Genomic DNA, 22,106 nt, shown 5'->3' on the forward strand with positions numbered 1-22,106 from the left:
TCTTGCTTCCAAGCTATACATGTTAAGGTCCTTTAATCTTTCCTGGTAAGTTTTATCCTGCAATCCATGTACCAGTTTAGTAGCTCTTCTCTGAACTCTCTCCAAAGTATCAATATCCTTCTGGAGATATGGTCTCCAGTACTGAGCACAATACTCCAAATGAGGTCTCACTAGTGCTCTGTAGAGCGGCATGAGCACCTCCCTCTTTCTACTGGTAATGCCTCTCCCTATACACCTAAGAATTCTGCTAGCATTTCCTGCTGCTCTATGACATTGTCTGCCTACCTTTAAGTCTTCTGAAATAATGACCCCTAAATCCCTTTCCTCAGATACTGAGGTTAGGAGTGTATCACTGATTTTATATTCTGCTCTTGGGTTTTTACGCCCCAGGTGCATTATCTTGCACTTATCAACATAAAATTTTAGTTGCCAGATTTTTGACCATTCCTCTAGTTTTCCTAAATCCTTTTCCATTTGGTGTATCCCTCCAGGAACATCAACCGTGTTACAAATCTTTGTGTCATCAGCAAAAAGACACACCTTACCATCGAGGCCTTCTGCAATTTCTCTGATAAAGAAATTAAGCAATATGGGTCCCAGAACAGATCCCTGAGGTACCCCACTGGTAACAAGACCATGGTCTGAATATACTCCATTGACTACAACCCTCTGTTGTCTGTCCCTCAGCCACTGCCTAATCCATTCAACACCATTAATTATCACACATTGCAGCATTTTTCTCAGCAGTTTATTGCTTTGCACTACTCTCTTCGGTAAAACCCCAGGAATAATTCGCCCAGTGGGCCCCTTCTATCAAAACTGTTTAACAGTAAAGCCGTCTTTCTTATCCATGGCGACCAATCAGAGCTCAGCTTTGATTATAACAGAGCAGTTGAAAAAATAAAAGCTGAGCTCTGATTGGTTGCTCCCTGTGACAAAGATCAATTTACTGTCAAACAGTTTTATGAGGCCCGAACTGTATGTAAATGTAAAAATGTTTCACTCATTTCTAATATTTTGGGGCGTTGTAGGATTTTCCTCTCATCATCCTCATGTGTCTGGGAAATCTGAATTGGAATACAGTCCCAGCAAAACAGATTGAATGTTAATAAATCTCATCTCCTCATATGTGGAAAATTTCAGTAAATTGACTGGATTTCTGCGGATTTTCACTGTGTCACAGTCTTTGACAAAACCCACATGTAACACAGGCAGTTTTTGCTCTGGATTTGACATAGAATTAACAATGGATTTTTTTCCATCTTGTGTGGGCTTACCCTTAATGGGTACTGGTCATCTGGTTTGGGGGACATGAAACCACTAGCATGCCTTTATGCAACTGCGGTTCAGGGTCATGAACCTGCCCATAGCAAACCCTTCCACCCCCACAAAAGAAAGTAAATGAAATTCAAACTTACTAGGAAAATAGTCCGGCCCTACTCTGCACGGCGGTGATGAAGCCGAGGATGGTACACTGTGCTCGATGTGCAGTGCGTGCGCAGTAAAGGGAGGAGTAGTGTTCCCAGTTTCATCGTCACATGTTCAGTGTCACTGGAGAGAGTCCCTGACTCATCTCCTGGTAAGTTTGAATCTGATTTACCTTCTTTTGCTGGGACAGATTGATTTGCTATTGGCAGTTTTGGGACCCTAAACCCAGCTGCATAATCACTTGCTGTTTACTGACCGCAAACCAGGTGACAGGTTCTCCTTGAAGTGTGGGGTCTGTCTATTTGTACCCTTAGACCCCTTTCACACCCGAACGATACGGATTGGCTCAGGATACGTTCAGTGAAACTCGCACCATTTCGCAAGCAAGTTCAGTCAGTTTTGTCTGCAATTGCGTTCAGTTTTTTTCCGCGCGGGTGCAATCCGTTTTGAAGCGTTTTTCACGCGCGTGAAAAAAAACTTAAGGTTTACAAACAACATCTCCTAGCAACCATCAGCAAGAAACCAGATGCAATGCATTTTTCACAGAAGCCCCATTCACTTCTATGGGGTCAGGGCTGCATGAAGAATGCAGAATATAGAACATGCTGTGAATCCCACGCAACGTAGAACTGATGCGTGAAAAAAACGTCCATGTACACAGACCCATTGAAATGAAAGGATCCGGATTCAGTGCGGGTGCTATGTGTACACTTCACGCATCGCACCTGCATGGAAAACTTACTTGTGTGAAAGGGGCCTTAGGCTACTTTCACACTTGCGTTGTTAATTCCGGTATTGAAATCCGGCAGAGGATCTCAATACCGGAATCAAATAGATTTTGCACATCAGGGTGCATCCATTCCGTTAAGATGCGGTTGTGTGAAATCAAAATGTAAAAAAAACGGATCGGTCACTGCAAAATGGACAAGAATAGGGCATGCTATATTTTTTTTGCGGGGCCTCAGAACGGAGCAACGGATGCTCATTGAAGTGAATGGGTCCGCATCCGAGCTGCAAAAACTGCGGCTCGGATGCGGACTATAGCTGCGGTTGTGTGCATGAGGCCTTACTGTGTGGAGGTCACGGTTTATATAACTTTTTTTTCACTTTGAAAAACAATCAAATTCTTTAAGAGTAATCTAGAAAAACATTTTCAAGAGACCTTTTGAAATGAACATTTGAAGGCTGTTATTGCATTCTTGGATGGAAGCATGGATTTGATTCCTCAGATGGTGATTTGCTCTGATTTGTTGCTTATTTTACAGTGCAGACTTCTGACAACTCTCGCTGTTGCCCTGTCTCTCCTGCCTCAGCTTTTGCCATTGCTACAGCCGCTGCTGGACATGGGAGCCCACCAGGTGAGAGCTAGAAACTTTCTATTACCTCAGCTGGTGTCACCTGCTCAAAGACGTACAAGTCTTGACAATCCCAAAGTAGCATAGTGGTTTTCATGTAAGGCTTCGTTCACATCACCGTTCAGCCTTTCCGTTCTCCTGCTCCGTTCAGGAGCAGGAGAATTATTTTAGACACATAAGAACCTTGGTCCAAGTATATCCCTTTGATGGTACTTTTCTACACATGTAAAAAGTTTGGAGAAGACTCGTATTTTAAGCTAGCTCCTTTAACTATTATATACCATTATTTTCAGGTTTATCTGGGATGTATCTCTTTTTATATAGCCCTTTTACTCTTGAAGTTTTGCAATTTGATGTTTTTAGTTGCAATAGGTTTTTATTGAGAATTTTTGTGCAATAAAATCGAACCTACACTGTGGACGCAGCCACGTAAGAGTGCACACAATTTATACATAAGATACACAATAGCACAAAAACTATGCAGTAACACATTCTATTATGCGTTAGTACCAGGGCATCCGCTTGGATGCTGCCAACCTGGTACTTCTGTTATTGTTCAATACCGTCTTACAGGAGAGTTTAAAGAAATAAAGAACATAAGCTCAGCTATTACCAAGCGTAATTGAACAAAAATAGCAGCAATACACATAGTTGTAGTAGTGTGCAAGGGAAGAACAGCACATAAATAAAGAATAAAAAACAAAACATAATACAGGCATGAGAGAATAGTGTGTGACACCTTAACATATCCATATGCGGAGTGGTAAGGAGGGGGGGGGGGGTTGGCATGAAGGAGTCTAGGAATCTGGAGAGCTTACATTAAAGCAATCACAAGATAGTGTCTGGGAGAGGCATGGCATCAGCACTCGAGAGCCACGACAACCATTGGTTGAGGACATTGGTTCTGGACTGAAGATCAGGTGAGTATATTATTTTGTGTTGCATGTGCTGATTTACCAGTTGTTGAACCTCAGTAATGGGGGGGGGGGGGTGATGCCTTGCTTCCAGTGACAAGCTATCACTTTGCGCGTGGCTGTAAGGATATGTGCCACCACCCATCTCCGATCGCAGGAGATGTTAGACAGCACAATACACAATATAGCAAGTTCCGGGGATAGGGTAACATTCAAGTCGGTTACTTCTGAGATAAGGGTTAAGGATTGTTGCCATAAAGGAGAGATGAGAGGACAGAACCACCACATGTGGGCCGGGGTGCCCCTGTATCCGCATCCACGCCAACATGTAGGTGAATAGTCCACTTTCATATGTGCTAATCTGTCGGGCAAGAGGTTACCATCTTAACTGGATTTTCCTATTTTGTTCTGCGTTATTAATGCATTTAGAAGGTTTGATTGCCCAAAATAGCGCGTCATGCCAATCCGCTAGTGAGAATGTGGCTTTAAAATCCTCCTCCCACCTAACCATAAATGGCAGTTTGTTCACATTATAATGAAGAGGATAGGATTTGGTACATTATAGACAACCCTTTTTTAGCATTAGAAACAAGGTTGAGGAATTTAGAAATTGCTGTAACTGAAACTAGGGGCTCACTGGAGGAAACAGGAGGTAAAGAGTTTAGGAGATGCCGGACCCGAAGATATTGTTAAAAGACTGTATTGCGTAAGGCATACTTGGCCATGCAGAGATTCAAATCGTACCATGGAACTTCCGTCATAAACCTTCCCAATAGTATCAATTCATCTGGAGTGCCAAGAGGAGAGAGACAGATTAGGAATAAGGTATTCTAATGATTTTAGAGGGAATTGTTTCCTATCCAAAGTCCGTGCGAGATTGGAATTAGAGAGCAAGAATTTCCAAGCCGCAGAGGTGGCCAGCATAGATCCTATTGGCAAACTAGGTTGGCATTGTTTGAGAGTTTGTGCAGATAAGTAACATCTGACGGAAGATCCTCTAATCCGTGCTTCCGCAAGTTGTAACCACCTCTGTGGATTGGACGACTGCCACCATTACTTGGTCTGTGAGAGCAACGAGGCCCAATAATACATCCTCACGTCCGGCACCCCCAAACCACCCCTGCGCATTGCCGGATATAATGCCGATTTACAGATCCTGGGCCTGGTATGGCCCCATATGAATTTCAGTATCTCAGCCTGAATCTGATTCAGTACACATATGGGTATCCGCAGGGGAATACATTGAAGTTTATAAAGGATTTTTGGCAAAATCAGCATTTTGACAAGACTGATCCTGGCTATCCATGATAAATTGTGCATAGACATGTTCTCATAATCCTTTTTGAGCTCTACCTTCAAGGCATTGAAGTTCACCCTCACAAGCTGGTGTTTCAGTGGGGTCAGCAAGATGCCAAGATAGGTAATATGGTCTGACACCCAATTAAACTGAAACCCTCCCTGGATGCATTGCCTAATGTCATCAGGGATGAACAGAGGCAACACGTTGGATTTAGTGACGTTTATTTTGTAGTAGGAGACCTCAGAGAACCCCCGCAGGACGCCCCACACAGCTCTCAGCGACTTTTTGGGATCAGTTACGGTTAAAATCACATTGTCAGCATACAATGTTAGCGTGTGATATTGTGCGCCGACGGGGATGCCCCTTATATCACTATTCGATCTGATGGCCTCGGCAAGCGGTTCCATTACGAGCGCAAATATTAAAGGGGACAGAGGGCATCCCTGCCGTGTGCCATTTGTTATGCGAAACGTCCTGGAGAGGAACCCCGAGGCCAACACTTTAGCAGAAGGGCATGAATACAACCCCATGATGCCTTTCACAATAGGATCCAAGAATCCAAATTTATGCAGCACACCCTCCAGATACCCCCAGTGCACCCTGTCGAATGCTTTTTCTACATCCAGTGATAGGATTAACGTAGGGGACCTGGAAAGCTCCACCACATGCAGAAGATCTATAATGCATCTGGTTCCGTCCCTGCATTGCCTACCGGCCACAAAACCCACTTGGTCTATGTCCACCAAGGCTGGTAAGACTTTATGAAGTCTAGAGGCTAACATCTTTGAGAATAACTTAATATCCGTGTTCAGTAAGGATATAGGTCTAAAGTTGCCAGGAGAATCCGCTGGCTTGCCAGGTTTGGGTAGCGTGACTATTGTCGCATTTAGCATCTCAGAAGGAATATGGCCTGTACTCATAAAGGTATTAGATAGCCGCTGCAGGTGCGGAACCAGAAAAGCCCGAAATACTTTAAAATACTCATTTATGTATCCATCCAGTCCAGGGGGGGGGGGGGGGAGTTCAATTTGGCTGAAACTATCGGCTGTTCTACTTCCCGTAAAGTAATAGGGACTTTTAGAGTGTCTAGATCTAACACAGAAAGTTGGGGGAGAGATAGCGGATCCAAAAACGCTGCAATATCTGCAGGCCGGAGTTGAGAGTTAACGCCATTGTTACGTAAATTATACAGAGATTAATAAAAATCTGCAAAGGTGTCTGAAATTTTCTGGGGATGAGTCACTAACTGGGAGTTATCCGTCTTAAGATGAGCAATCCTATTTGCCGCAGTCCTGCGATTTACTCTTCTAGCTAGAAAAGACCCTGCTTTATCTCCAATATTATAATAGGTGGCTTTTAAACGTCTCATCGAACGCTCATGATCATATAGTAAGAGGGTTCTAAGGTTAGCCCTAGCTTCAAATAGCTGCTTGTGGAGAGAAGGACAAGGATGTAACTTATACTCTGATTCTATTTTAGAAAGAGCATCTAATGCATCCGATAGGAGTTTAAGACTTTGTTTTTTCAAACGGGATGCAAGTTGGAGTAGAATGTCCCTCATATATATGTTCCAAAGGGTCGAGGCTGAAATTTCTGGGCCGTTATTTATGTCAAAAAATTCTCAATCTAGTTCAGCATTTGCCGGAATATTAAAATCGCTTCCCACCACAATCGAGCCTGAAGCTACAGATCTGAGTTTCCGGAAGAAACGGCGAAGGAAGGATACCTGTCTTGTATTGGGCGCATAAACCGTGGCTATAGTCACCGGTAAGTTGTCCAATAACCCGTCAAAATAATCTAACGTCCCTTAGTGTCCGCTACCAGGGAGGATAGAGTGAACGCTACATTTCTCTTTATCGCCACCAATACCCCCGCTTTATTTTTTTTTGAACGCAGGGGAATAATAAATGTGCGGGAAATCAGGATGTTTGCATCTGTAGGAATCCGCCGATAACAAGTGGGTTTCTTGAGCCATAAATACATTACATTGGGAAGTAATGGCATCTGCCCATAACAATCTCCTCTTATGAGGGGAGTTCAACCCCTTTACATTCAGAGAATATATCTTAATACCCATTGATATAATAAAGTATACCAGCTTTGCGCTGCTCCAGTCGGACTACAGAGGGGATGTACATACAGAAAATAAGTGTCGCCACATGCCTGAACAAAAGTTAGAACCATAAAAAAGACTAGAAAATAAAAAACACAAAGAACATGAAAAACGGAAAGAAACTGAGGAAAACTAGAAGCACTGATAGAATGGTTCACATGGGTAAAGTTGAAGAACGGGCTGTCGCCCCTTGAAATATGGGGTATAAGGGGGCGAGTCATTCCGTTACCTTACAGCACCAAATACACGCTGCTCAGTCCTGCTCAAGCCGGGTTCCACTCCACGGGAATCTTGGTCTGCCTGCGATGAAGGTCACCCGACAGGGTGCGTCTTAAGGTAGCAAGCTCAAGGCTTTCAACTTCTGTGCAGCTACTTTCAGTGTTGCGCACACGTGGAGGATGCCATTTTGCGCGATGAGTTTTACTGGAAAGCCCTATCTGTAGTGGACTTGCTACTCTCGAAGTATCCTGGTAAGGGGGGCAAATTATTTTCCTTTGGCTAGGGTCGCCGCCGATAGGTCCGGGAACACCAAAATGCCGTCAAAGGATTTTTCTGTAGCACTTTCAGAAAAGCCTCTTTAACTTGGTAAAAGTGAATCCTCGCCAGGACGTCACGAGGAATAGCAGGATCAAGGCTTCCTGGCTTAGGGATCCTGTGTATACGGTCAATGGTAAGGTCCATCTCTGAGAGGTCCGGCATCGCCTCTTTAAGCAGGGTTTGCAATAGTAAGTGAAGTTGCTCAGGACCCACTGTCTCAGGCACCCCCCTTGGGCGTACGTTGTTCTGCCGAATTCGATCCTCCATGTCAGAAAGTTTAGATTCCATCCTGCCAATCTCCTCCTCTAGGGCTGCATTAGCATCGATCAGTAAAATATGTGACGCGGTAAGTTCCGCCATTTTGACCTCCAGGTGTGAGGTGCGCTCACCCAGTTGCACCACCTCGGTTTGTACCTCTCTGAGGATGTGGTAAACGACCTCCTTTAAGGAAGACCGCAGTGACTCCAGCATTCCACGGAGCAGCTTCTCTGTGAGTGCTGGGGAGCTTCCCGACAACTGTCGGGGATCTGTGCAGGCTGCGCCCGGGGAGGAAGCAGGGGAGCTTAAACAAGATGGCAAGGATGACTGCTTCAGGCTCCCGCTCAGCGGTGGAGTCTTGTGGAAGAATTCCGTGAGTTTCGCCAGAGCCTGCCATTTTTTAACTCGCCCCATGGGTGGACCGGTAGCAGGAGAAGTTCTCATAAATTAAAGTGCTAGGTAAGCTGGAATTTAGCCGGTTTATGGTGCTGGAAGCGGGGCTCCTCAACTGTGCAGCCAGCGCCATCAGCGTCCAGGCCTCGACCGCAACCAATTTGATGTTTTTATAGAAATGTCTCCTCACCATTAAAAGACCGTGTGAAGCCCATGCCCGTGCTGTGAATTCACTTTAATGGGTCTCTATCTTTTTGCGGTGCGGAATCACAGAACGGAGCCTCAGAAAGCACTCTGTAGTGCTTCCGTAGTGTTCCGTTCCGTGGTTCTGTTCCGCATCTCCAGATTTGCGGACCCATTGAAATGAATGGGTCCGCATCCGTGATGCGGAATGGCCACAGAACGGGACCTGTGTATTGCGGATCCGCAAATCCGCAAAATACGGGCACGGGCTTCACACGGTCGTGTGAACGAGCCTTTATATGGTTTTATTCTCTAATCATGTCAAATTATAAATTTAAAGGTCTGTCGTTTCTGGTTACCAGCAGGAGCTCTGGGTAGAGTTTCACCTAAGCAGTCAGGTTACTTGACTGACAGCAGACAGGAGCTAAGCCGCTGTCTGTTTCCACAGGCAACCAGCAAAGAAAAGTGTTTTAACACAGAAAACAACATGCAAAGTGTGTACAGAGCAATAAAACTAAGGCTACTTTCACATCTGAGTTTTCCTTTCCGGTTTTGAGTTCCGGCAGAGGATTTCAAAAACCACAGGAAAACGCATACGCTTGAATAATGCAACTGGCTGCATCCGTTCAGAACGAAAATGCACATGCCGGATCTGGCATCAAATACTATTGTAAGTCAATGGGTGTCATTGACTTGCATGGTTTTTGATGCTCCGCATCCCATGACGCACTCAAAAACGCTTGTTGCAACGTTTTCCTGTCCGGCATAGGAACGCAACCAGATGGAATGGAATGCATACTGGTGCACTCCGTTCAGTTTAGTTTTGTCCCCATTGCAGCGGTTTTGTTTCCGGCATGGGAACGCAACAAAACGGAACGGAATGGTGCACTATGTTTTTGGTTTGTTCAGTCATTGACCATCAATGGGGACAAAACTGAAGCGTTTCCTTCTGGTTTTTAGATCCTCTGCCGGATCTCAAAACCAGAAAAGAAAACGCAGATGTGAAAGTAGCCTAAGTATTTTGACAGTTTTATCTAGGTTTTATTCGTATTGATTTATATATTTTTTGGGGTATTTTTATGCATTCATTCAGCACACATATGTGAGGGATGTCAGCTGCTGTCTTCACAGATGTGTGCGCTTTCACAAGGCAAACTCCATCATTGTCTTTGTGACAGATGATTTGTAAGAAGATTTAAATATGTATCATAAGAAATGAAAAGCAGAGCGAGACGCGGCGTACGACTCTGTCATGTGAATAAGGGCAATAAATCAAAACATGAGCTGTGACAGAGAGTCATCCAGACTGGGAGTCATCCAGACTCTACACCACCGGGCAGAGAAAATCCCCACCAGCACAGAGGCCAAGGCGAAGGAATTCAAACACCTGAGAGGGGCACTTAAAACTTGTGGGTATCCAGATTTGGCCTTTGTCAAAACAGAAGGAAGGAGAAGAAAGAGCACCAAGACTACCAGTGAGGGCGAGAAGCATGACAGACGCAAGAATATGGTTATCCCATATGTAGCTGGGGTGTCTGAGAAACTCAAAAGGATTTTTAATAAACATCACATCCCTGTCTGCTTTAAACCCAGCAACACACTGAGGCAACTGGTTCACCCAAAAGACCCAACGCCTAAACACAAGATGGACAACATTGTGTACGCAGTCCAGTGCAATGAGGAATGCTCAGAACTGTATATCGGCGAAACAAAACAACAACTACATCAGCGTATGGCTCAGCATAGAAGTGCCAAAACCTCTGGTCAAGATTAAGCCGTGTACTTACATCTAAAAGAAACAGGTCACACCTTTGAAGACAGTCAAGTACGTGTTTTGGATAAGGAGGCCGATTGGTACAAACGATGTGTGAAGGAGGCCATCTACGTAAAAATGGAGAAGCCAAGCTTGAATCGGGCAGGGGGGGGGGGGGTAGACATCTATTGTCTGCCACATACAATGCTGTCTTGACACCTTTTTCTGGGAGGTCATTATCACCTACTGACTCCAGTTAGGATAATGGGATCAACACCTTTGACCCCATGCTGGGTATAATTACCAGATGTTGATTCAGTTACATATTTATTCCCAGAGAATTCTTGTACAGTCACTCAGAATTGAGAAAGCTCGTTGGAAGAACGAGTGAAACGTTTTCAAGAAATCTACAGTAAGTCCAGTTGCCTTGATTTATTCTTTACAGATATACCATGACCTGGATAAATGAGAACCTTCACAGACATGTGACAGAGAGGTGAAGAAAAGCTAACACTCTGGCACTGACTGATGAGAGGCGCAGTGATGAATTTGCTTTGTGTCAAAGAATCTAGAACTAAAGGCTTGTACCATTATTTAGTGTGTGATATTCTTCGGTGGTTCATTGCCCGTGGCACGTGTAGGTGGCTGCAGATGTATAGCAATAAATGATGGTGCCTTCTGGTATTCTCCAGATAAACAACATATGAAGGGAGGTGGAATTTTTAAAACCCTGTGCACCGCTAAAGTGGTGTCTAAAAGTCACAATTTTTTGCACAGGCACCATTACGCCAACGCTCGACATTCTTCCAAAAACAAAACTGACATAAATTATAACTGAAATCTGCGCCAGTTTACAGCTGGTATCGATTTGATTTTTTGGCGCACAGAGGGGCAGAGATGCACCTAATTTATTAAGGATTGGGCCTCTTCATAAATTACCTTAGGTGTCTCTCACTCCAGTGCAGAACTAGATCAAGACTGGCAGATGAAACCTCATTCTTGATGAATTCCCTTTAATAGACTTCCTTATACTTTGGTTACAGAGAAGGCAATGTTTTTTGTTAATGATGTGTTGTGTCCTCTGTGTTATCTTTTTTAATTACTATTAAAAGAGGGAGGGATTAAAGGGGAAGTCCAACTAGAATACCCCCCTTTCCCTAGGCATTTTGCTCGACTGTATGCTGACCATAGAGTGTTTGGCTGCTGTAACTCCTCATTTTGATGCTGCAGAGGAAATGTTAGTGCCCATTGAAGTCGATAGTGAGATCCAGATTAGGGGGTGCGCATGCTAACCTTCTAGCGGCTCGACCCTCAATAAATAAACACACAAAACTTTAGCAAACTGGTGTAAAGTAGAACTGGCTTAGTTGCCCATAGCAACCAATCAGATTCCAGCTTTTATTTTCCAGAGGAGCTGTGCAAAATGAAAGGATGAATCTGATTGGTTGCTATGGGCAACTAAGCCAGTTCTACTTCACACCAGTTAAATTACCCCATTGTTTTTTTTCTGATGCATAGAAGTGGCACAGATTATACAAATTTTTGGGTTTGTCTAATGTTTTTGGTGGACAGATATTTGTCATATTGGGACACTTTTTGGTGCACTAGAACACAGTTTTGGCTCGGAGACAGAATTTTGGTGCATTGGGACACATTTTCAGGGCATGTGGACCTATTTTCAGCATACGGTAGGCAAGCAAATAAGGGGGGTAAACTAGACAGTCTGAAAATGCCACCAGGTTTATTATCCAGCATCAGCCACAATGATAAATTTATCACAATTTCGGACTAACTAATTTAACTCTTCATTTTGGCAGTATATTCCATTGAAAATGAAATACAAAATATTGTTCCATAGGAGTTGACAGAGATGTTATCTGTTAGGGCTCATGCATACAAACGTATTTTTTTTTCCGTTCCATTTTTTTACAGGTCCATATGTGTAGCCATTCACTTCAATGGGTCCGTCCAAAAAATGGAAATGACTCAGTGTGCATTCCGTTTCCGTATGTCCTCATGTCCGTTCCATGTCCGTTGTTTGGCGGACAAGGACAGACATGGTTACAATGGATTCACACACAAAAAATTATAATAATATCTCTGTATGCGGATGATGTACTCCTGACACTCTCGTCCCCTCAGACTGCCCTACCAGCAGCACTCTCCCTCATCAAAGAATATGGACGCCTGTCTTATTACAAGGTCAATGAGACCAAATCCTAAATCCTCCTACTGAATATCCCAGACCGCTTATTAAAATCCTTAAAGCGTGACTTCCCTTTTGATTGGAGACAGGACAGTATACAATACCTGGGAGTCACCATACAGCAGGCGATATCCAGTCTATACCACCTAAACTATCTTCCTTTATTAGACACTATCAAACACGAAATCACTTTGTATAGCAAATATGAAATCTCCTAGGTAGGCCGCATTGCGACTTTTCAAATGTTAATCTTAACAAAGCTTTTATTCTTATTTAGGATGGTCCCTATCATAGTCCCCAACCCCTTTTTCAGGAAAGTACAAGGCCTACTTAACAACTTTGTGTGGTCAGGGAGTAAACCCCGAATTGCCACAGGCATTCTCATAAAAGCTAAAACTAAAGGAGGGCTTGGTCTTCCAGATTTGAGGGATTCTTTTTTGGCCAACCAGACTCAGGCATTGAAGAAATGGTGGACATCAGATGCCCATACTCCCTGGATGCAAATTGAGTCGTCACTCGCTCCTACCAAGCATCTCAAAACTCTCCTTATAAACAGTCTGTGTCTCCCAGCTCAAACTGTCACCCGGCCAGCTGTGTTACAGGCTTCAGTCCACCACTGGCGTATGTTCCATCAAAGAAGTATGCATCAGCCTTTCTCCCTGCTGGAGGTGTCCCCACTACAGTTAGCGGAACTACATCTACCTAATACAGATCTAACTGTCACGGCGGGTAGGATACAAGATACAATAAACACACGAAAAAACTCAAAACAAGCGTCTAGGCCAGAAGCTGGGGATTAGGGTCACCTTCTGACAATTCCCTACCAGCTCTCCCTAGACTTCTGTGCCCACGTTCAGACCCTAAAGGTGGGAATCAACGTGCCCCCGTGCCTAAGGCTGAAGATACCCTAAAGTCCCTGAAATGGTGGAAAGGGGGAAAGAGGCAGCCTGCTTCCTCAGGTCCTGGAGGAGGCAGGTGTCTCTCTAACAGCCTAGACAGAACACAAAAAGGAAACCAAAACCAACTTATCTTGTAGCAGAGCAGAAACCGCAAATCCACCTTTCCTCAGAGCAAGATAGAAGCTATACTGGGAAGGGACGTAATTTAAACTCACACAAACAACCCCCCCCCAGTGCACCTGAAGGGAGGCGGATACAGCTCCACTCCAAACCCAAAACAAACAAAAAACTACACACGTGCTGCTAACCTGGCAGACCTCCGCACCTGAGCAGGGCATGACACTAACCCTCTGGCGCTCTTTAGGTATCCAAACTCTGAGCCAACTTTACAAAAAAGACGTCATTAAGACCTTCACCGAACTCCAAACAGAATTCAAGATGGCCAGAGGGGATTTCTTTAAATATTTGCAGATTCGGCACCTTCTACAATCTAAATCACCACACCAGGTGATTGCCTATAGAGAGATTTTTGAGTTATGGACCTCCCCGACACGGCCCGATGGTAAGGTGGGCATCAGACCATTATATGTAGCCTTAAGCTCTAAATCCACTTTCTCTAAGACCGCCCCACTCCTAGCATGGGATAGAGAACTACAAGGGAATATATCTGACATAGAATGGTTAGCAACATTTAAATGTATTTCTGCAACCTTCCATAGCACCTCTCTATATGAGGCTGCTATCAAGACTTGTTTACGATGGTACTATACCCCTGATAAACTGAGCAGAATCTACCCCGACACTTCACATCTTTGCTAGCGTGGGTGTGGAAACACTGGTACCTTGCTACATATCCTTTGGACATGCCCCTTGGTGCTACAGATATGGTCAGAGATATTTGAAGTGGCCTCCAGATTCTGTGGGATCACTATTCAGAAATCTGTATACTGGGCTTTCTTTTTCATGGGTATATACACCATACCGGCTCGGAGCAGAGTCCCAGTGGCTCACCTATTCTTGGCAACGAAACTGGCAATCACCAGGTATTGGAAATCTGCCAACATCCCCTACGAAAGCTGAAATCTTAGCCAGAGTACACAATAACTGTACGTATGAGAAAATAATGGCCTACAGGGAACATAATGTGGATAAGTTTACTCACCAATGGGGGACCTGGCTATTAACTATGTCCCAGAACATTAATCAACCACAAGACTTGGCAATTTAGAAACATCTGAGATAACTGCTATGTTTTGGCAATGTATTATTTTGTTTACATTTGTTACACTTTATTTCGTTTAAAAAATCCTATTATACCTGCTGTATCATCATATACGACTATCTATGCATTCATCCTCGCTATCTACAATCGAACAGATGGTGTATGTAATGTAATTTTGCTGAAATCATTTAATAAAAAACCATTGAAAGATAAAAAAAAACGCATGCAATACGATCATCGCACACGTCATCCGTTTTTTTTGTTTTTTTTTTTGCGAACTGCAAAATACATACAGTCATGTGCATGAGCCCTTAGTAAAATAGAAGAGCAGTGCATTATTAGTGTAATGTGTGGTTCTCTAATTGAGTCACTAGTTCCCGTTCCTCTCTGGCCGCAGTGATGGTCTGACTGAAAGAGTCAAGCGAGGCTATTTACCGTGCTAAAAGTCCAAACAGAGGAAGATGATAAAGAGACATGGCAGGATGTAGAATACATGGAGTTCCTTAAAAAATATATCCAGAAAACAATTTTTGAAAAAAATGATGTAGGTTATTCATGTGATAAACGTATCTCGATGGTAGTGTCCCTTTATGCATTTGTTGTTATTGCTTTTCTGCACTATTGGGAACAGGTGGGGCTGTTTTACAAGCATTTTCCATGAATTTTTTTACATTTTTATTCCATGGCCTCGTTGTGTTATAGACATAGACTGGCATCTAGGGCAAGAGAAGTATAATTTCTGTCTGCATTGTCATACGTTATAATTAGGATAATTGCAGTGAAGAGCATGGCATACATTGTCTGGGAGCTGTTTATATACGTATCTGCTCAGGTGTGATGACATATAATCACTGTCAGCTTCTGGTATAGGTGATAACAGAGCGGGGCACTTAATTGCAGCTTCTGTTACAGGAACTCCGTGTATTATTTGTCTTGAGGAGCTCGGCCTCCTCCCGGGAGCCTGCCTCTTTATTTATGCTCTGACTTCTTGGTTCTAAAATGTCTTAAGGATTAAAATAAACAAGAAAGAAAAAAAAAATTCTTACTTCACTACTTGACACTTTATCCTTTTGTTTGCTTACAGAACAATAGAACGTAACTCTGAAACCGCGGACGTGTCGTGTGGGAGGCTGCGTGTCTGTATTAAAGACCTGTCAGCTCTCCTGATGTGTGCTTTTAGTAAAAACTTGTATTCCTTGTGAAATTATTAGACCATTCCTCTGCTATTCCTCCTGGAAATATTTGTCTTGTCAATAGAGCATGTCTGGCACTGTCCAGTCAGTGCTGTTACTATCAGACGGCATAGCAACAAAGGGAAGTGAAATATCCACTTGTCATTTCATTTACACATTCCCTGGAGGAATAACAGGATTTGTACACCTTAGGGGTCGAAGAAATATTGCTTCAGAATCATAATTTTTTGGGGAATGCAAGTATTTACTACAACAGACAAGTTAGGTTGGCATGAGATGGATAAATTGCATTAGTCTCTATTGAGCTGTAGGAGGCCTTGTTTTTTGGTTGACGAGTTGTACTTTCTTATGGCATCTTTTAATATTGCATACGATGTAGTAGGAAGCTGGAAAACAATCCAAATGGGGTGGAATTAGAAAAAAAAGTAACGCAATTCAGGTATAGTTTTGTGGATTTTGTTTTTACAATGTTCCCTATGCCGTAAAACTTACATGTTACCTTTATTCTCTGGGCCGGTAGGATTAGGCTACGTTCACATCCGCGTTTTTGCTGGATTCATCATGGATCAGCAAAAAATGCATCCGTTAGGATAATACAACCGTCTGCATCCGTTATGAACGGATCCGGTTGTATTATCTCTAAAATGGTCATGATGGATCCAGCACTAAAACCATTGTAAGTCAATGGGCGCCGGATCCGTTTTCTTTTGTGTCCGAGAAAACAGATCTGGTACCGTTGACTTACATTGTGTTTCATGCCAGATCCGTCTTGCTCCACATCCCATGACACACTCATAAACACTGGTTGCAAAGTTTTTCTGTCCGGCATGGGAATACATTCTGGTGCACTCCATTCCGTTCAGTTTTGTCCCCATTGACAATGAATGGGGACAAAACGGAAGCATTTCCTCCGGTATTGAGATCCTATGAAAAACGTTCATGTGAAAGTAACCTTACAGTGATACCACATTTATATAGTTTTTCTTGTGTTTTAATACTGCTAAAAAAATTAAAACTTTGGATTTTTTTTATTGTTTTTTGTATCACTATATTCTGACACCCATAACTTTTTTTTTTACAGCTCTATGGAGTTCTGTGGGGGCTCATTTTTAATGGGAACATTTCTTCTTATTATGTATGCCATTTGGCAGTGTGTATATGACTTTTTGATCCCTTTAAAATCAATTTTGGGAAGTGACGAAAAAGTGATGAATAAGCGATTTTGGTATTTTTTCCCATTACAGCATTTACCCTGCATATGTTTATATTTTAATAGTACGTGTGTTTTGGGATGGAGCGGTACAAAATCTTTATTTTTATTATGGGGAAAGGAGGAGCCACGCAGGCATCTGAGGAGTTATGTATGCGATCTGTGTTGTCGCCGATCACAGCCATTAGCCCTGAGTGTCTGCTCTTTAAAGCAGCAGAAACCTGCAGCTGTGACGCCTGCTCTGCTCAAGAGCAAGTACCATTTTTAAACTCTGGATTTCTGTCATACATGTACAGCAATGGTCAAAAAGGGCTTAAACTTTGTCCACATAAGCACTAGTCTCCAATCTGTCAGCTGTCTTTGATTTTTGATTATGGGAACAGTTTAGTCTTAAAGGGAATCTGTCCCCAGCGACCTGCCTATCTGCTTGCATAGACACATAGTTGTGGTTCACTTGATTAAAACGCTGTTTTTCTTTGGTTGATCCGAGGCTCCGTTCGTGAGTTATGATACTTTTCCTTAATATGCAAATTGGGTCCTTTGGTACAATGATGGAGTCACTATTGCTCATGTTGCACACATGTTCTGCTCCTTCCTGTGGCCAGCCCCTTCCATGCTGCTATGATTGGCAGGGCCAGGCAGTGGCAAAGCATCGTGGAAGGAGCAGGCCACAGAAAGAATGGAGCTTGGGTGTAAAAAGAGCACAGGTAACACCCTCATTGCACCAAAGGCATAATTTGCATATAAAAAAAAAGTATCTCTAGTAACTCGAGAAAGGAGCCTCAATTCAACAAAATAATACCAGTGTTTTAATCAGTTGAAACACAGCTATGTGTCTATGCAAGCAGTTTGATAGGGAGATTGCCGGTGACAGATTCCCTTTAACCGCCTCCGGACCGCCTAACGCAGGATCGCGTTCCGGAGGCGGCAGCCCTGCGCAGAGTCAATCATATATGCGTCATCTCGCGAGACGCGAGATTTCCTGTGAACGCGCGCACACAGGCGCGCGCGTTCACAGGATCGGAAGGTTAGAGAGTGGATCTCCAGCCTGCCAGCGGCGATCGTTCGCTGGCAGGCTGGAGATGCGATTTTTTTAACCCCTAACAGGTATATTAGACGCTGTTTTGATAACAGCGTCTAATATACCTGCTACCTGGTCCTCTGGTGGTCCCTTTTGCTTGGATCGACCACCAGAGGACACAGGTAGCTCAGTAAAGTAGCACCAAACACCACTACACTACACCCCCCCCGTCACTTATTAACCCCTTATGAACCACTGATCACCCCATATAGACTCCCTGATCACCCCCCTGTCATTGATCACTCCCCTGTAAGGCTCCATTCAGACGTCCGCATGATTTTTACGGATCCGCAAAAATCATGCGGACGTCTGAATGGAGCCTTACAGGGGGGTGATCAATGACGGGGGTGATCACCCCATATAGACTCCCTGATCACCCCCCTGTCATTGATCACCCCCCTGTCATTGATCACTCCCCTGTAAGGCTCCATTCAGACGTCCGCATGATTTTTACGGATCCACTGCTACATGGATCGGATCCGTAAAAATCATGCGGACGTCTGAATGGAGCCTTACAGGGGGGTGATCAATGACGGGGGTGATCACCCCATATAGACTCCCTGATCACCCCCCTGTCATTGATCACCCCCCTGTCATTGATCACTCCCCTGTAAGGCTCCATTCAGACGTCCGCATGATTTTTACGGATCCACTGATACATGGATCGGATCCGCAAAACACATACGGACATCTGAATGGAGGCTTATAGGGGGGTGATCAATGACAGGGGGGTGATCACCCCATATAGACTCCCTGATGACCCCCCCTGTCATTGATCACCCCCCTGTCATTGATCACCCCCCTGTAAGGCTGCATTCAGATGTCCGTATGTTTTTTACGGATCCACGGATACATGGATGGGATCCGCAAAACACATACGGATGTCTGAATGGAGCCTTACAGGGGGGTGATCAATGACAGGGGGGTGATCACCCCATATAGACTCCCTGATCACCCCCCTGTCATTGATCACCCCCCTGTCATTGATCACCCCCCTGTAAGGCTCCATTCAGACCATTTTTTGGCCCAAGTTAGCGGAAATATATATTTTTTTTCTTACAAAGTCTCATATTCCACTAACTTGTGTCAAAAAATAAAATCTCACATGAACTCACCATACCCCTCACGGAATCCAAATACGTAAAATTTTTAGACATTTATATTCCAGACTTCTTCTCACGCTTTAGGGCCCCTAGAATGCCAGGGCAGTATAAATACCCCACATGTGACCCCATTTCGGAAAGAAGACACCCCCAGGTATTCCGTGAGGGGCACATTGAGTCCATGAAAGATTGAAATTTTTGTCCCAAGTTAGCGGAAAGGGAGACTTTGTGAGAAAAAAAAAAAATAATCAATTTCCGCTAACTTGTGCCCAAAAATTTTTTTTTCTATGAACTCGCCGTGCCCCTCATTGAATACTTTGGGGTGTCTTCTTTCCAAAATGGGGTCACATGTGGGGTATTTATACTGCCCTGGCATTTTAGGGGCCCTAAAGAGTGAGAAGAAGTCTGGGATCCAAATGTCTAAAAATTCCCTCATAAAAGGAATGTGGGCCCCTTTGCGAATCTAGGCTGCAAAAAAGTGTCACACATCTGGTATTGCCGTACTCAGGAGAAGTTGGGCAATGTGTTTTGGGGTGTCATTTTACATATACCCATGCTGGGTGAGATAAATATCTTGGTCAAATGCCAACTTTGTATAAAAAATGGGAAAAGTTGTCTTTTGCCGAGATATTTCTCTCACCCAGCATGAGTATATGTAAAAAGACACCCCAAAACACATTGCCCAACTTCTCCTGAATACGGCGATACCACATGTGTGACACTTTTTTGCAGCCTAGGTGGGCAAAGGGGCCCACATTCCAAAGAGCACCTTTAGGATTTCACAGGTCATTTACCTACTTACCACACATTAAGGCCCCTGGAAAATGCCAGGGCAGTATAACTACCCCACAAGTGACCCCATTTTGGAACGAAGACACCCCAAGGTATTCCGTGAGGGGCATGGAGAGTTCCTAGAATTTTATATTTTTTGTCACAAGTTAGCGGAAAATGATGATTTTTTTATTTTTATTTTTTTCTTACAAAGTCTCATATTCCACTAACTTGTGGCAAAAAATAAAAACTTTTATGAACTCACTATGCCCATCAGCGAATACCTTGGGGTGTCTTCTTTCCAAAATGGGGTCACTTGTGGGCTAGTTATACTGCCCTGGCATTCTAGGGGCCCAAATGTGTGCTAAGTAGTTTGAAATCAAAATGGCCGGTGAAATCCGAAAGGTGCTCTTTGGAATGTGGGCCCCTTTGCCCACCTAGGCTGCAAAAAAGTGTCACACATCTGGTATCTCCGTACTCAGGAGAAGTTGGGCAATGTGTTTTGGCGTGTCATTTTACATATACCCATGCTGGGTGAGATAAATATCTTGGTCAAATGCCAACTTTGTATAAAAAAATGGGAAAAGTTGTCTTTTGCCAAGATATTTCTCTCACCCAGCATGGGTATATGTAAAATGACACCCCAAAACATATTGCCCAACTTCTCCGGAGTACGGAGATACCAGATGTGTGACACTTTTTTGCAGCCTAGGTGGGCAAAGGGGCCCACATTCCAAAGAGCACCTTTCGGATTTCACCGGTCATTTTTTACACATTTTGATTTCAAACTACTTACCACACATTTGGGCCCCTAGAATGCCAGGGCAGTATAACTACCCCACAAGTGACCCCATTTTGGAAAGAAGACACCCCAAGGTATTCGCTGATGGGCATAGTGAGTTCATAAAAGTTTTTATTTTTTTGTCACAAGTTAGTGGAATATGAGACTTTGTAAGAAAAAAAAAAAATCATCATTTTCCACTAACTTGTGACAAAAAATAAAAAGTTCTATGAACTCACTATGCCCATCAGCGAATACCTTAGGGTGTCTACATTCCGAAATGGGGTCATTTGTGGGGTGTTTGTACTGTCTGGGCATTGTAGAACCTCAGGAAACATGACAGGTGCTCAGAAAGTCAGAGCTGCTTCAAAAAGCGGGCGGAAATTCACATTTTTGTACCATAGTTTGTAAACGCTATAACTTTTACCCAAACCATTTTTTTTTTTTACCCAAACATTTTTTTTTAATCAAAGACATGTAGAACAATAAATTTAGAGAAAAATTTATATATGGATGTCGTTTTTTTTGCAAAATTTTACAACTGAAAGTGAAAAATGTCATTTTTTTGCAAAAAAATCGTTAAATTTCGATTAATAACAAAAAAAGTAAAAATGTCAGCAGCAATGAAATACCACCAAATGAAAGCTCTATTAGTGAGAAGAAAAGGAGGTAAAATTCATTTGGGTGGTAAGTTGCATGACCGAGCAATAAACGGTGAAAGTTGTATAGGTCAGAAGTGTAAAAAGTGGCCTGGTCATTAAGGGTGTTTAAGCTATAGGGGCTGAGGTGGCCTGCTCAGGACCGCCATACACAGGATTGCGTCCTGGCGGCGGCCCTGCTCTTCTGGGTGGACGCATATACGCGTCCTCTCGCGATAGCCGAGATTTCCTGTGAACGCGCGCACACAGGATCGGAAGGTAAGCGAGTGGATCTCCAGCCTGCCAGCGGCGATCGTTCACTGGCAGGCTGGAGATGCGATTTTTTTAACCCCTAACAGGTATATTAGACGCTGTTTTGATAACACCGTCTAATATACCTGCTACCTGGTCCTCTGGTGGTCCCTTTTGTTTGGATCAACCACCAGAGGACACAGGTAGCTCAGTAATATGTAGCACCAAGCACCACTACACTACACCCCCCTCTGTCACTTATTAACCCCTTATGAACCACTGATCACCCCTGATCATCCCATATAGACTCCCTGATCACCCCCCTGTCATTGATCACCCCCCTGTCATTGATCACCCCCCTGTAAGGCTCCATTCAGACGTCCGTATGATTTTTACGGATCCACTGATACATGGATCGGATCCGCAAAACACATACGGACATCTGAATGGAGCCTTACAGGGGGGTGATTAATGACGGGGGTGATCACCCCATATAGACTCCCTGATCACCCCCCT

The 22,106-nt window shown here is 43.7% G+C and overlaps 1 protein-coding gene across 2 annotated transcripts in view; it reads left to right on the forward strand.

The window, feature by feature from the left end:
- RASGRF2 (Ras protein specific guanine nucleotide releasing factor 2) overlaps positions 1 to 22,106 on the forward strand; it is a 394,559-nt gene that overhangs the window by 325,683 nt on the left and 46,770 nt on the right. The window contains exon 17 of one of the 2 annotated variants that reach the window (XM_040421496.1): positions 2,694 to 2,786. The exons of the other annotated variant lie outside the window; for it this stretch is intronic. Within the exon in view, the coding sequence (XP_040277430.1) occupies positions 2,694 to 2,786 (93 nt within the window). The remainder of the gene's footprint in view (positions 1 to 2,693; positions 2,787 to 22,106) is intronic. 2 annotated transcript variants of the gene reach the window in all.

The sequence above is a fragment of the Bufo bufo genome, chromosome 2 (genome assembly GCF_905171765.1).
Source record: "Bufo bufo chromosome 2, aBufBuf1.1, whole genome shotgun sequence".
Lineage (NCBI taxonomy): Eukaryota > Metazoa > Chordata > Amphibia > Anura > Bufonidae > Bufo > Bufo bufo.